The sequence below is a fragment of the Bufo gargarizans genome, chromosome 11 (assembly GCF_014858855.1).
Source record: "Bufo gargarizans isolate SCDJY-AF-19 chromosome 11, ASM1485885v1, whole genome shotgun sequence".
Classification (NCBI taxonomy): Eukaryota; Metazoa; Chordata; class Amphibia; order Anura; family Bufonidae; genus Bufo; species Bufo gargarizans.
The window spans coordinates 88,852,380-88,868,681 of NC_058090.1; the positions used below are offsets into that span (position 1 = coordinate 88,852,380).

Sequence of the window (16,302 nt, forward strand, 5' to 3'; positions counted from 1 at the left end):
CAATTATATTGTGTTCATAGACCATTTACAGAATTAATTCTGTTGGAAGCCATATACATATATTTGTTTTCATTTTCTAATCTCCGCAAAAAATTGAAGCAGGAATTTCCAAGAGATTTTTTTCCCACTGTTTGAAAATTCCTAAAATGACCTTATCTGCTAAATTCCACAAACCTTAGGATGGGAAACACTGAATGGACTATCTTTTTAACTGAGCTTTCTTTAGTTGTACTCCTCTTGGAACCAAACATTTAACATTTATTATTGGCTACCAATAGTAACAGAACTGAGTGAAAATCTCAATTGAAAGGGTGTGTCTATCTAGGTAACTGCTGCCATTTCCCTAGGATATTCCATCACTTGCCTACCAGTGTGAATCTGACCCTTAAGATCCTCATCTATCATAAAAAATAAAAGGGCCAAGGCACTTTTTCCATCTGTTTTAACATCGATTTCTGGTTTATGGGGTTGAGTAGCAGTTCTCTGTGGTTGTAGAGCTATGCAAAGACAATGGTGAAGCCTTTCTCGTGACCGATAAGGGTGCCAGAGACACAATGGTCAGCAAGTTTTGGCATGCTCCATGGACAAAAGCATCCCTTCAACTGACATTTTCTATGTCCAACTCCAATTTTGTCAAATATTTGTGAATCACCATGTTCTCCAGTTTCGTCCTGTTATGTACTTGATACTTTTTGTTAATTAAGGTGAACACTGGCTTGGGCTCAAGTACATTTACGCCCTGACAAACCAGATAGGAAAACCCTCCAAACTGCACATCAGCATCGGAGACTTTGGTGACCAAGAAGCCTATGCAAGATATGATTCCTTTGTCATAGCCAATGCAAGCAGCTACTATAAATTGTTAGCAGGAAATTACTCGGGTACAGCCGGTGAGTAGAAAACAAAATACATAAAAAAAAAGTCCAAAATTAAAAATGAAACGGTAAAAAATTCATGAGGAAAGATTAAAAATATATAATTTATATTTTCCATTGTAGGAGATGCCTTCCTTGGAAATGGAAGAAACGGCACCAATCAACACAGCAGCGCATTTAGCACTGAAGATCTTCCTAACGACAACTGTCACCCATTATGTGTACTTGGGGACATCATGTATCTCAGCTGTAGCGAACAATTCAGTGCTGGCTGGTGGTTTAACGCTTGTGGATCCGCAAATCTGAATGGTGTTTGGCGCTCACCACCGAGATATAAACGTTGGGTCTCATCTGTGTCATGGCCAACATGGAGACTCGGTGAGTCTCTGAAATTCAGTCAAATGTATGTGATCCACCAGTAGAAGGTTTCTTTCTACTCTTCCATTATGTTGGCTACTATTTTTGTGTGTAATTTATATTCTTTTTTTTATATAAATGTTGTTATAGTTTATCATTTTCTGGGTTTATCTGAATGTAATAAAGAAAAATGAAACGTATTCCATTAGTTTGTGTCTTTTATTCAAAGTACAAATTTAGAACCCATACAGTATTGCCTGTCTCTGTAGGTCTTAGAGTAGGCTCACACCTCCGTTAGGTAAATCTAGTAGTCTGTTCCTACAGAGTAGCAGACTACCGGAGTTACTGTATTTGGTTTAGACGGACAGCGACAGGAATCACCAAATACCTATTCACTATAATGGAATCCAACAGGTTTCTGGCATAAATGCCAGCTTTTGGCAGGACATATACCGGTCTGGCCAAAAGTCGTCATTTATGCCAGAAACTTGTTGGATCCCATTATAGTGAATATGGATCAGGTGGTGTGTGTCAGTGTCCGGCTTGGCTGGATACGGTAACCTGGTAGCCTGTTCCTCTACTAAAACAGACTACTGGATTTACCGGCTGTAGATGGATGACCTATCTTTAGGATAATACCTACCTAAATTGGCTATAACTTGCCAACAACTATTATCTGAAATCAGTGTGAATAATTTAGAGGGGTAACAAAATGTACAGTATCTAACCCAAAAAATCATCTGCGCATCACATTTGGTGTCCATATACAGTGATTGTAGCCATGACTATTAATTGTCTAAAAGGGATTTTTGCGGGACTTTATTGATATCAGATTGGTCCGGCACAGAACGGCACGGCTCCGTACGTTGTGTAGAGGTTGTGCCTGGTATGGCAGCTTAGCCCCAGTCACTTCTGTGGTACTGCTCCAGCACAGCTATCTGTCCCAACGTCGTCATACACTTAAACAATCAGATCAGAAATTATCTAAACTGTATCCAGTATCTACACCATAACTAGAGATGAGTGAATTTCATATTTTGAAATTCGTTCATGCTTCGTTTACTGGTAAAAGGTGAATTTCGTTATTGATTCTGTTACCACAGACCATAACGTAATTCGATGACAAAATGCATAACGGAATGCCTTTAGAGATAAAAGTCTATGGGCTGCAAAAATGGTGTCTTTTGTGTGGAAATTTCCCATCCAATTTCTCTCTCACTGAATCCAGCTAGGGAATCGGTACCAAGGGGGTTCTCCAGGAACTGCAGAACCTGAAGCAAACAACTAAAAAGGCTAATCATGTGATGTGTACACAACTAAAAGTGAGCATCTATCCTTTTAACATTCCCTATAGGAACTAATTTCCTTTAATCTCACTTGAAGGACTGGTATTCTTTTGTTCATACTGCTGTGGAGCAAGATGGTTTTCCAGCAGGTTTCTTGAGTAGTTCTCATTGAATACGTGAAGATAAAAGTGGGAAGAAAAAGGTGCCATATGTGCGGTATCAGTTGTTTAAATGTAGGTTAGAAGGTGAGAGTTTGCTTACCAAATAGTGTTGTGAGGAGTCACAACAACTGTAGATTGCACTGCTGGTTATTTAAAATCCCGACCAGTGGGCGGTTGTCCTAGGCTGCGGCCGTGGTCCTCTGTGATACTTGGAGCGTTCGACAGGTTAAGTAGGTAGCTGTAAAAAGTTGGTTCAGGATCTTGGAAGGCGCTGCCAGGACTTGGATAGGTAAAACATCAGGAGCGATGTCGATAATAAAGAATAATCTTTTATTAGCAGTTTAGTCTACGCGTTTCGAGGGCTGGATTGCCCTCTTCGTCAGGACTGTATACAGTTTTACAATGCATTGAAAATGAGAATTTTTGGCTCGCAGACCAAGGGGAGGATCGTTGGCGTGTTCGGGTTGGGTTGATTGACATTTCCCTCCCCGTTATACAGCACAAAGCAATAGCATATGTTTAATTAAAAATAAATAAATAAATGTATACTGTTTATGTATATTTCATGTGATTTTTTGATGGCAGGCGCCCGCTATTTCAGAGGAGCAGAGGTTGCCCTGTGTCTCTCCAACAATAGTGTGTGCATGTATACTTCTGCCCAGCTTACCCGCAGGTAGGGGACAACTCTTCCACCAAAGTAAGGGTCGCTCTGTGTCTCCTTAGCTATAGCGAGTCTGTGGGTAGCAGCCAGCTCCACCCGACAACATAGCGGGCAGCGGCTCCTCTTTGGCACTTAGGGTATCGGCAGCTTTGCCCAACACGTATCGCGAAGCATATGAGCATATGCTGAACGCAACTCCAGAGATATCCTTAGATACCTTACATATAGAGTTTTCCACTAGGCTTTGCACAGTCAGAAGCTGCGACACCATTACGCCCTGTGCCCACATCGTGCCTGCGCTGCACTGTTAGCAGTGCTCCGTGGATGAAGTTTCCCACAGTATACCTTGCAATGCACGTCGGGCAGAGCTGCCAACACCCAGGGGGCTCCAGTGGATGAAGTGCCCCTCAGTACACGATCTTTGCGATACGTTGTCGGGCAAAGATGCCAACACCCTGGTGAGGTAGGCTTCAGTCCATAATGGAGAAGAAATGGTCAAACAAGAAAGCAGGGTATTTTTTTTACACTAGTTACAGCACCAGACAGGTTGGAGTACTGAATTTACACAATGCAGATTGTCTAGGAAGCACATTGTGGCACCTGGCAACCCAACGGTCATTACTGACTGCTCCGCAAAGCCTGGAATGGCCGTTTAGGCTTATAGTGTGGTGGAGTAAATTCTTCACACTAAAGTTGCACTTTAAAATGATCAATGTTATGTACACATAATCCCTAATTTTACCCCAATCCAGCAAAAGCCAGTTTGGAGCAAATGCCGAAGCCCCATTTTTTTCAAGGGATATGTGATAACTTTGGAATGCTTTTACTTATCCAAGCCATTCTGAGACTGTTTTTTGTGACATATCGTACTTCACGAATTTGAGTTATGTTATTCCTTGATATAAAAAAAAAATATCCAAATTTATGGAAATTTTTTTAAAATTAGCAATTTTCTAAATTTGATTTTCTCTGCTTTTGAGACAGGTAGTGATGCATTATGCAATAGTTATTAACATTCATCATTATTCACCAGCAATTTTTAAAATGTTCAAGAAAATGTTCTAAACCAACTTGTTTAAGGACCAATTCAGTTCTGAAGTCACTATTAGGGACTTACATAAGGGAAACCACAAATAAATGAGCCCATTTTAGAGACTACACCCCTAAAATTATTTAAAACTAATTTTGAAACCTGCGTAACCCACAGGAATTAAAGCAAAATGGAGGGGAAGTTTAAAAATTTCATTTTTTTGTGCAGATTTTCATTTGTACACAGCAAGGGTTAACAGCAAAACAAAAAAGCGGTAGTTTTTTTGTACCATTTATTGCTTTTTATACCATTTTAAGGAGGTGAGGGGCAAGAATTGCTAATACGTCAGTGTTTATTTTTATTTTTTATGGGGTCCTCTCTTTTTTCACCAATGTAACTGTGAGTGGGCTTGTTTTTTGCAGGACGAGCTTTATTGGTACCATTTTGGGGTACATACAACTTTTTGCTCACTTTTTATACCTTTTGGGAGGTGAAGTGTCCAAAAATGTTAATTCTAAGTGTTGTTTTTTTTTTTTTTACATTTTTTATTTGGTTCTCCATGTGATATATATGATATGGTATCTTTATTCTGTGGATCGATAAGGTTATGGCGATACCAAATGTATATAGTTTTTTTTTGTTCTACTACTTTTGCAGCATAAAATCCCTTTTTATTGAAAATAAGTTATATTTTGCACTGCCATATACTAACATCCATTACATTTTTATTTTTCGTCCAACATAACTGTCAAAGGGCTTGTTTTTTGCAGAACAGCTGTAATTTTTATTGGTACCATTTTGGGGTACATATGACTTTTCGATTACTTTTGAAACCATTTTTTGGGAGGTTGGGGAAAAACAGCAATTCTGTCATTATTTTTAATTTTTTTGCTATGTGATCTTTTTATAGATCAGGTCATTACAGACACGGCAATACCAAATGTGTATTTTTTGTTTTAGGTTTTTTTTTACCAATTATACATGAGTAATTATAGGAGAAACTATTATTTTTTTTAATTGAAATTTTTGCAAGTTTTTATTTACATGGACACACTTGGTTCTTGAAGATTCTCAGCTATTTCAGTGCATAGCACACTATATATAATCAGACCCAGCCTCTTGCAGGGCCTCTCAGGCTTAGATACATGGCAAGTCTGTAGGCCTTTGTAAGTCGTCATGGCAACCATTGGGTCCTTGCAAACACATTGCATGGTCCCAATATTAGAGAGAGGGAGCTCCGTCCCTCTGGTAATCTCATGGATGATGCATTGGGTTACCTACCACAGCATCTAAGGGGTTAAATGGCCAGATCTGTGCCAGCACTGATGTGAGTCTTTATAGCTGCCAGCCACTGCTGATGGCGGAAGTTTATAGACCTCACTAAAGGGCAACAAACGGCAGCATTGAGAGGGCACTAAGAGTAGGGCAGACTGTAAACTTAAAGTGGCCCTGGAAAAAAAAAAAAAAAGTTGTGCCATGTTGTAGGGGGGTGCAAAATGACAGAAGGTGGGGCAACATGCTAGTGCAAAACACCATCCCAGCATAACCAAATACCATAGTGCAGCACAATATTTTCCCCCAAAAGCTGTCCTTCTGTTGTGACCCTCAATAGCTGTCATTTTCTGTCCTCCAGTTGTCCCTGATTAAGATATGGAGCAGGGGGCTTAGGAGATGAAATGCAGGCCACAGCGGTTGAATTCAGATGGCATGTGTGGTTGCTGGTGGGATTATCACAGCATTTATCTACTTGGCCAGTGGCAGAGAAGAGAGCTTGGGTGGCCCTTTGGTCATCGGCCCACAGGGAAATTTCCCTGTAAGGTCTATGGCCAATCCGCCCATGACTAAGAGGTACAAATAGGGGCAGTAACTGCCTCTATTTAGGCTCTGATCTCCACTGAACGGTGGAGGGGCCTTATAGGCCCCTGCACTTATCTAGGAAGGGACTGTCGTCCAGTTGCGGGCTGCTTCCTAGGATGGATTGTGAAAGTCAGTGTACACAATGGGAGTTTAGGGTTCAATGCTCCTTACCATGACACTTTCACCTTTGTGTCTAAAAAAATTGCAACTCTTAGTAGACAGAATTGTTGTTATGATGTTTATTTGAGTATGCTTGGGGGGGGGGGGGTCTACAATCGTGTTTAACAGTCCTGCCTTTAAGTGACTGCTTAATGTTTGTCCTCAACCAGCATCTAATTACTACAATTTTACATCTGCTGACCATTCACTCTTTCTAAAGCTTCCCGTGCGCACTAGATTATGGTTGGATAAACATCTATGATGTACAGGGCCCTCCTAACTATCATGGAGGCAGATGTGGGGAGGGGGGGTGGCCTGTTTGAGTTTAAAATGCTCAGTCATTAAGTTTTCAAGGAGATGAGTTTCCATCAGAAATGTCTGTCAGTGGCTTACTTCCATCTCTCGAGTGAGAACACATGCAAGCTTGACCAAGAAAACATGTACATTTGGGAGAGGGAGTTACCAGGCAAAGACTTATCAGCAACCTAAAATGTATGGACTATTTACATTTTGTATTAGGATAAAAAAAAATGAAATTGTAGAAATAACAAATTCGGCTACATTTTCCCTCTTATCAACCCCTCCCAGATATGCACCATGTATGTAAGGTGGATGTCAGGTGTCAAGTCTACAAAGATGGCACCAGGAGCTTGCGCAAGTTAATGAAAGCCTGTAGACTTTTTTCTCTTATATTGTTATAGTGTAGATAATGGATACAGTCGAGTGTTTAGGTGTATGACATAGTCAGGACAGGTAGCTGTGCCTGGAACAGCAGCTCCAAAGCGAATGGGGCTGAGCTACAATATCAGGCCCAGCTACTACACTATGTACGGAGCCATGTCTGGTAAAGATTGAGACTACAGTGGGAGTCGGACCCCAACCAATCTGATATTGATAGCCTGTTCTAAGGATAAGCCATTAATGAAGTCCCAGAAAACCCCTTTAATAAATTAATGGGCATGGCTACCATGACTGTATATGGACACCAAATGTATTACGTAGGTTATTTTTTATTTTTTGGGGTAAGTGGTAGAGTGTGTGACCCATCTATATTATTGAGCTTGTTTTGCAGTCAGTTACAGTACATAGTAGTTGTTGAGTTGTTGTCAATGTAGGCAGGTTTTAGCCTAATTATAGGCCATCCATAAATAAATCCTGGAAAACCCCTTTCGAGACTGGCAATACTGTATGGACCCTAAATTTCTACTCTTAATAAAAAACATACTGCTGTGATAAATGTGAGTTTTCTTTAATACATTCAGACAAAAACAGAAAGTGATACACTATAACAACATTTGTAAAAAAAAGATTATAAATTACAGAATGATCGTGTTAAAAAAACCAAAAACATCTACTGTTAGATCACATACATTTTACTGAATTTCAGGGACTCGCTTGGTCTCCATGTTGGCCACGACACTGATGAGGCCCAGTATCTATATCTTGGTGGTGAGCGCCAAACACCATTCAGATTTGCAGATCCACAGGCGTTAAACCACCAGCCGGCACTGAATCGTTTACTACAGCTGAGGTAAATGATGTCCCCAACCATACAAAATGGGTGACAATTGTCAGTGGCAAGATCTACAGCGCTGAATGTGCTGCCGTGGTGATTGGTGCCGTTACTTCCATCTCCAAGGAAGGCATCTCCTACAATGGAAAATATAATTTATACACATTTTTAACTGTATGATTTTTCATTTTCACATTTCTTTATGTATTTTTTTTCTCTATGCACTCACCGGCTGTACCCGAGTAATTTCCTGCTGACAATTTATAGTAGCTGCTTGCACTGCCTATGCTAAAGGAATCATATTCTGCATAGGCTTCATGGCCATCAAAGTCCCCTATGCTGATGTGCAGTTTGGAGGACCTGTCCTTCTGGTTTGTCAGGGCATAAATGTACTTGAGCCCAAGCCAGTGTTCACCTTAGTAAATAAAAATAGTCAAGTACATGAGAAGATTAAACTGGAGAACGTGGTGATATACAAATATATTGACAAAATTGGATAATTCTCTAGAAAATTAATGACATACTCATTGGATATGCTATCACTTGCTGACCAGTGTGGCTCTGAAGATAGGGACCCTTATCTCTTATGAGAATCCTTTGTCAATGTCCTTGCACAGCTCTACAGCCACCCAGAGAACTGCTACTTAACCCTATAAGCCAGTAAACAATAGTACAATTGATGGACAAAGGGCCTTAGCCCTTTTATTGTCATAATAGATGAAGGCCCCTAGGACCATATCCACACTGGTCAGCAAGTGATGGCTTATCCTAAGGATGCAGCATCTGTTACCTAGAGAGAAACACGCCTCCAATGAAGATTTTCACTCCGTTCAATTTTACTGTTGGTAACCAATAGTAAAATAAGTCTACTTTTTTGGGGGGTTTTTTGTTTTAAGTCTAAAGAACCCATCATTTATAAAGATAGTTTAGTCCATGAAACACAATAACTCAAATAAGTGTTTAATAACAGTTGTAAATGTCATACTAGAGATTTTTCAAAAGGGAGACATTTTTCTTGGGAATTCCTGCCTCAATTACAAGAATTTTGGGAGGGAATTGAAAAATTTATAAAAAAATAATTAACTTCAAACTGAATTTAAATTCTGTAAAAGGACCATTAACATAATATGGTTTGAAGAAGCAGAGGTTTGCCTGGATAGGCCATGTTTTCAAGGTTTTAAAAAAAGAAATGCACTGAACTAATGTTTGATTGACCTAGCAATAAATATAACTCTGAGACGATATATCTGTCTGCTTTTATACATCTGACATGTATTTTTTTCCCCTCCAAAAATTTACAAAAGGAATTAATTTAAGCAGTTATTAGGGATAGATGGCAGTGAATAACTACAACATTTCTAGTATCTTCTTGGACCACCAATTATAATACGAAAGAGAGTCCACAGTTTCTGAAGACCATTTTCGTCTTATCTCATAAAGAGAGTTTTTAGACTTTGATTGCTATAAAAATATACAACCATTTCATAAATTTACCATTTCCCAGGTCAGTCTCTGCGTTTTGGCCTGTCTTAACACACAGGAAATGGCACTCAATAAGGCATTGACCACAGTGGTGACCTGCCTCAGTCAAGTCATTTCTTGTGTCTTAAGAAGGACCAAGTAGAAGAGACCTGCAGAGGACTCAAAATGTGTTAGAACTTTAGTTGTGCGGGATTGGTGAGGTAGGTATGAGTTTTTGTTGAATGTTTTTTTTCGACGGCATTCAGAATCTGTGTAAAAATAGACTGTGCCTAGATCATAAATATATATATATATATATATATATATATATATATATATAATGTCTCACTTACCTTCGAGGTTGCCAAATCCATTTTCATACTCTGTCCACATTTTCTCAAAACTTAATCCATCGGCTCCATTGTGTCTTTGGATTAGAGTCCAGCCACCATTTTCAGACATTTCACAGTATACCTTAAATGGGAGCATAAGTATCTTAATTGTAAATCTTATTATTAATAATAATAATTATAGATATGATTTTGGAAATTATATTGTAAATTGTTTTCAAAATACTATGTAAAAGAATCAAAATGGTTGGCCCAATGACAACCTGTCTTTTACATTAAAAGCTTGTCAATCAGACACATAGGTGGGGGATCCAATATCTTGAACTTCTACAGTTGCCAAAAACAAAGGATCTCAAATCTCCATTCTTGGCTGGACAGACATGTGCCAGCCCTCCTCATAAAGAATAGGATCACGACAATCTGCCAAAAGGGTACATTTTGCTATTGTAATTGCTCTCACTGATCTATTTTTAAACACATAGGGCCAGATTTGTCATTAGCTCACGTCAAAATAATAGAGTGAAAAAGTCGCAAATTTTTGCGCAATCGCTAAAACTGCGCAAAAATTTGTGACTTTTATTGGCTCCGCACTATGCTCGCCATTTTTTTTAAAGTGGGCGTGTTTTCTTTCTAGACAGATTTACTATTGTAAAAAATTTAAAAGTCGCAGAAAATTGCATCAATTTAACTCCGGTGAGGACCATGATTATCTAATGCGACTTTTTAATAGAACATGCAACTTTTTCGCAAAGACGGGTCGACTTTAGTAAAGTCGCTTACTGAAGCATAAACTGCTACTGTCAAACCACATTTATCACAGTATTAAAGGACCATTGATAAATCGGACTTAGCCAAAAGTGACTTTGGACATATATAAAAGTGGAGTAAGATGTAAGTGTAATGATAAATCTGGCCCATAATGTATGCTAGTCTTGCTCTTCAGCCTTTCACAGTGGTGCATGGCCCAAGTTTCTGATCTGACTTGACGTCAATGGGAGCAGCATTGTAGTAGTGAGATACCTCCACTACAATGTTGACAGTGTGGTATAGTTCTGGTGCTAATTTCCAGCAATGGAGCTACACAGAAAGGCTGATTGGTGGGGGTGCGAAGTGTTGGACCTTTGCAGATCCTAATGATAGGGATTATTTGAAAAAAAAAAAAAAAGTCTGGACAACACCTTTCGACAAAGTCCAGGATTCTTCTCACTGTCTTACCAGGAAAGAGAATTCAGCTTCCTTTGGTTTTATCATGTATATTCCACTGGTACTAAGATTACTTCTTTGCCATATATCCGAGCAGTCATATCCTACCGAAAATAAGAGGAGAATATCAATGCATTAAGAAGAGACTCATTATTCGCTGCTGCTTTTAAAATTTACACAACTGACAAAATAAAAATTTTGTAAATACTAAGTATCTTACCTTGAACCACTTCAGATTGAGCCTGTAATCACAGAGACATTATAGATTATTAGACTTGTTAAAGCAAATTTACATCACTAACACAATATCATTATAAAGATAGTTCAAATATATTCCAATATTAGTAGTTTTCCATCTACCGATATGCCAAAACTTGGCTTGTCAGACCGCTGTTCTTCTGACTTTCACATACACATGGATGCTCAGGTTGGCTGAGAGGGAATTAAGTCACTGCCAGGAGCCTCTGCTGGTTTATCTCCCATTAGAACAAATGATCTGGCAGGTTGACAACTAACATTCCCAATCCTTCTTTCACCAGACATCTGCCTTTAGAGAGTCAAGACACCACCATACACATTACATGGTCATCTCTAGAGGACCCATTATTTTAGCTTATCATGATTATCCTTCCATGTACATATATAGTTCTATCTTTTCTTGAGATATCTATATATTTTAGATCTACTTTGAGTAGTAAAATCTTAAATTCATTAAATGGTAGAAAAAAACTAAATAAAATTGTTTTTCAATGTATTCATTTATGAAACAAAAAAGTTCTCACCTGTGACGTAGTTTGATGGAGATAAAAACTCCATAATAAGAGACATCTGAAAAGGCTCATGGATGTCATGGTTCTGATCCTGAAATTGTAAGAATCCTAATTAACAATTGTATTTTTTTTTCTAAAATGAAAAAAAAATCTGATTTTGACAGGATGATATTGGAAGAAGATATTAAAATAATAAAAACAACTTGCAAATATTAGATTGGTGTAAAACATAAAATTTTAAATTGTGTATAAAGTTAAATGAATCGGGTTCAAAAGAGAAAATCTTAGGAAGTAGAATCTTCCTGAGGTACTTACTCAGTATAGCCAAGGTCCAGATCACCTACACTGGAGCTGAGTACAACATACTACTCCTTGCTGTCATCCCTTTTTATACTCCTAAGTGCAAGGGTGGAGTCAAGAACCAGCTAATCCGAAGACGCTTCATTAGTCTTTGTTTTTTTGTACAATTAGAGCCATTAACACTACAAGTTATACAGGTGAAACTCGAAAAATTAGAATATCGTGCAAAGTTCATTTATTTCAGTAATGCAACTTAAAAGGTGAAACTAAAACTAATATATGAGACTCATTACAGGCAAAGCGAGATATTTCAAGCCTTTGTTATAATTTGGATGATTATGGCTTCCAGCTTATGAAACCCCAATTTTGAGGTCCCCTTTGCTCAGGGGGTATGGATTAATTAGCTGACTAGAGTCTGACACTTTTAGCCTAGAATATTGAACCTTTTCACAAAATTCAAATTTTAAGCTGCGTTAATGCAATTCTTTTTAGTTTGCGTTACTGAAATAAATGGACTTTTGCACAATATTCAAATTTTTCGAGTTTTACCTGTAAGGCGTTTTCATGTTCATTTCTGTATTTCTGAATGTTGTAATTACTATTTATTATACTTTAATATTTAAAAACTGCCCATAATTAAGATCTATAATTATACGGTAATATATATGTATACAAATATAATGGAACTTATTTCAACTATCTATAAAAGTTTTATGCGTAATATGTTTACAATACTTTCCCCCAAAAATCGTATCCCAGCCCAATCAAAATCATTTGTGATTTGATTCAGACAATGCTCTCAGAAGAAGGCATCTGCCACCAAAAATTGATAATATTTGGACCATGGTTTACTTTAAAAAACAACAGTATGCCCTGTATGTGATATTGTAACATTACTTTTTGGAGATGATCAATAAAAACTTTGTCATTAAAAAAACAACAACAAAAAAAGAACAGTACAATGTTTTTTCAAACCACCGGCTACCATCCATAGCTTTATACGTGACAGTCACGTTGACATGACTAATCTAGTCTTGACCTATAGACCGGTAAGGAAGCCGGCCGGCACTCGCTGTATGCACGCCGCACGGGAAAGGAGAAGACTCCAACGTTTGACATGTAAAAAATCCCAGCAGCTGTGTCTTTAAGGGTATATTCTATTATTGTATTATCCTCTCAATATGTCCTACAATCAGCCAGGGCGCGTTTCGGCAAACATGCCTTTATCAACAGGTAGTTCCTAATACAAATGCATGTCATATATAAATAGTTAATTGCGCCGCCCCAGTGACGTCAGACGCCCAAAGCGGGCGGTAATCAACAGGTGGTCATCAATCAAATACAAAGCAAAACAAAAACAACGACGACGACTCAGGATCCCGCTCTTAACAGGTATCTCAATCAAACAGATATTATATATTATATCTTCATATATAAAGAATACCACAGCATAGACTTGAGGATCCTTCAATGGAGGGTCAGTGTCTAGGGCAGTGATGGCTAACCTTGGCACTCCAGCTGTGGTAAAACTACAACTCCCAAGATGCCCGCTTGCTTGGCTGCTCTCATAACTCTATAGAAATAAATGGAGCATGCTGGGAGTCGTAGTTTCACCACAGCTGGAGTGCCAAGGTTAGCCATCACTGGTCTAGGGAAATACAATATAAAATTATTAGTCATGAAATAGACCAATCAAGAGACAAATTCTCATATAGGCATAATCCCATAGTCCCTATTGAGTCCCCTGGGATGTATTGTATCCAATATGTGGATCCAGTAGGCCTCCCGGCGTAATAAAAGTTTCTTGATGTATCCACCTCTTCTTGGTGTTTTTACTTGTTCCAATACCTGAAACCTTAGTTGGGCTATAGTATGCTTACATTTGTCAAAGTGATATGGAATGGGTAACATCAGATTATGTGAGAACATTGGAGACAATGGAGACATGGGAAGGTGCCCTTCCGCTGTGCTGACAATACACTTTGTTTCAATGTTAGTCTCCTGCTACCCAAACCAGCATGGACCAGCTTATCTTCCTCTTGTTACATATTAGAGGTGGATTTTTTAATTCTTCCACCTGCGGAGATGCTTTCCCCAATAAATGCCAGTGTTTCCAATTGTATTATCAAATCCCGTATTATAGGGATGATACTTATGTACAAATGTCACTCTCAATGATTTATCTCCCTCATCGGAATCTCTAAGTCTGTCTAAGTCTGCTCTTGTTTCTTCCAAACCTCTTAGTCATCTCATCAAACCTTATCTTTTGTGTTTCAGGATTAGTGACAATACGTTAAACCCTTTGAAATTGGGATTTGGGTATAGCCTTTTTAAGAGATGGAGGATGGGCACTAGTAAAATGGAGAGTGCTGTTTCTATCCGTCTCTTTCCTATAAAGGTCTGTAGATAAGTGGTCTTGCTGATCTTTTACCACCTTCGTGTCTAAGAAACTTACAATTTTTTGATCATAAATCCATCGCAGGCATTATTCAAATAATAGATGAAGGACAGGAGGGTCTCACGTGGCCCTGCCCATATGCAAAAAATGTAGTCGATAAACCTTTTCCAGATAAGGACATTGTCCTGATACAATGTCCTAAAACATGAAATGAACACTTTTGCATAGGGCGGGGCCATGTTCGACCCCATCGCGGTCCCACGTTTCTGCAGGTAATAGCTAGCCTCAAACATAAAATAATTCTCAAACAAAACTAAATGCAATAATTGCAAAAAGAACTCCTTCAATCGCTGTATAACTGCTATTCCTCAACAATGTCTTCACGGCCTGAATTCCCTCCCTATGGTTAATAGAAGTATACAAGCTTACCACGTCTATTGTTACCAGGAGGCCATCAGGGGAAACCGAATCCAAACCTGTCAACGTTCTGAGAAAGTGTAGTGTATCTAATAAAAAGGACTGTGTATACTTTACCAAAGGAGTAAGTACTTTCTCAAGAACGATGGCCAGGTGGGATAGAACAGATTCCACCGAGGCCTCAATAGGGCGTCCGGGAGGATCAATCAAAGTTTTGTGCACTTTAGGAAGTATATAAAGCACCAGAGTTGTAGGTGACTGATTTATCAAAAAGGTACACATCTTCTCATCAATGACACCTAAAGTTACATAATGACCTACAGTTTTCATAATCTTCTCCATAATCCGGAAAACAGGATCACCATTTCACTCTGTCCAGCAGGACTATAGAGCCCCCTTATCCGCAGGTTTTAAGACCAGGTTTTTATCCTCCATTAATGCACGGATAGCCCTTTTCTCTTGTAATGTCACATTTTGTGTCATTCGCAGTTCACCTCATTTAATGGAGTCCATCTGCTCCTGTACCTCACTGGTGACAACTTGCACATATGTCTCAACAGGATGATAAACCTTTGGGGGCATAAACCCGATTTATTTTTCAGGCCCAAATCAGACAAACGCAGTCCGCACTGTCTCACATCACTGTTCATACAAACTCCCCTTGGTTCTGAAAAATGTGCTTTCAATCTTATCTTGCGGAAAAATTATTAGTTCATGCTGGTTTATGATGAAGTTTCTTAGACACGAAGGTGGTAAAAGATCGGCAAGGCCACTTATCTACAGGCCTTTATAGGAAAGAGACGGATAGAAACAGCACTCTCCATTTTACTAGTGCCCATCTGCCCATCTACCATCTCTTAAAATAGCTATACCCAAATCCCAATTTCAAAGGGTTTAATGCAGGGGTGCACAACCTTTTTTGGTCTGGGGGCCGCATTGTCACATCGCTCTATTTCAAGGGGCCGCACATAAAATAATGTTGATTGGCGCTCATCTGCCTATTACACAAGCCAGTGCAAAGTGACTGGGGAGGAGTAATCGCTGCCACAGTCATGCTGCAGATAATCGGACATCTTTCATCCTGATAAAATATGCAAATCAGCCGACAAATGAGCAATTCCTTGTTTATCGACTAATCAGCTGCACGATTATACCGGCCAGATATAAGATATGAGCGCTCCAATGAACACTTGTTCCCAGTAATTGTCCCAAATATCGCGCTGCAGCATAGCCCCTGAAACCGAAGAGTTATACTTACCTGCTCCCCACCGCTCTGGTTCTTCGAACTGCCTCCGCTGTTTACACTTGGCAGTGCATGGACATGGTCATACACCACTCCAGACAATGACTGGCTTAGGCGGTGATGTGGCCACAAGCAGCGTGTCACTGCTGAAGCCAGTCATTGACTGGATCCGTGCAATTGACCATGGCCATGCACTGACAGGTGTAAACAGAGCAGGAACCGCAGGATGGAGGCAGCGCAGAGGACCAGAGCGGAGTGGAG

At 39.2% G+C, this 16,302-nt stretch overlaps 2 protein-coding genes across 2 annotated transcripts in view; one reads left to right on the forward strand and one right to left on the reverse strand.

Annotated features, from left to right (window-relative positions):
• The window catches only part of LOC122921388 (angiopoietin-2-like), a 94,952-nt gene extending 93,655 nt beyond the window's left edge, over nt 1–1,297 (forward strand). Inside the window, exons 9-10 of the mRNA XM_044271367.1 lie at nt 705–890; nt 999–1,297. Coding sequence (XP_044127302.1) covers nt 705–890; nt 999–1,297 — 485 coding nt within the window. The remainder of the gene's footprint in view (nt 1–704; nt 891–998) is intronic.
• Nucleotides 1,298–7,743: 6,446 nt separating this feature from the next.
• LOC122921389 (fibrinogen-like protein 1) lies at nt 7,744–15,140 on the reverse strand. The gene is made up of 6 exons (XM_044271368.1): nt 14,916–15,140; nt 11,134–11,155; nt 10,926–11,017; nt 9,714–9,834; nt 8,129–8,314; nt 7,744–8,036 (listed from the first exon to the last, which is right to left on the reverse strand). Exons 1-6 carry the CDS (start codon nt 15,138–15,140, stop codon nt 7,744–7,746), a joined length of 939 nt encoding a protein of 312 aa, XP_044127303.1.
• Between the last annotated feature and the right edge of the window lie 1,162 nt (nt 15,141–16,302).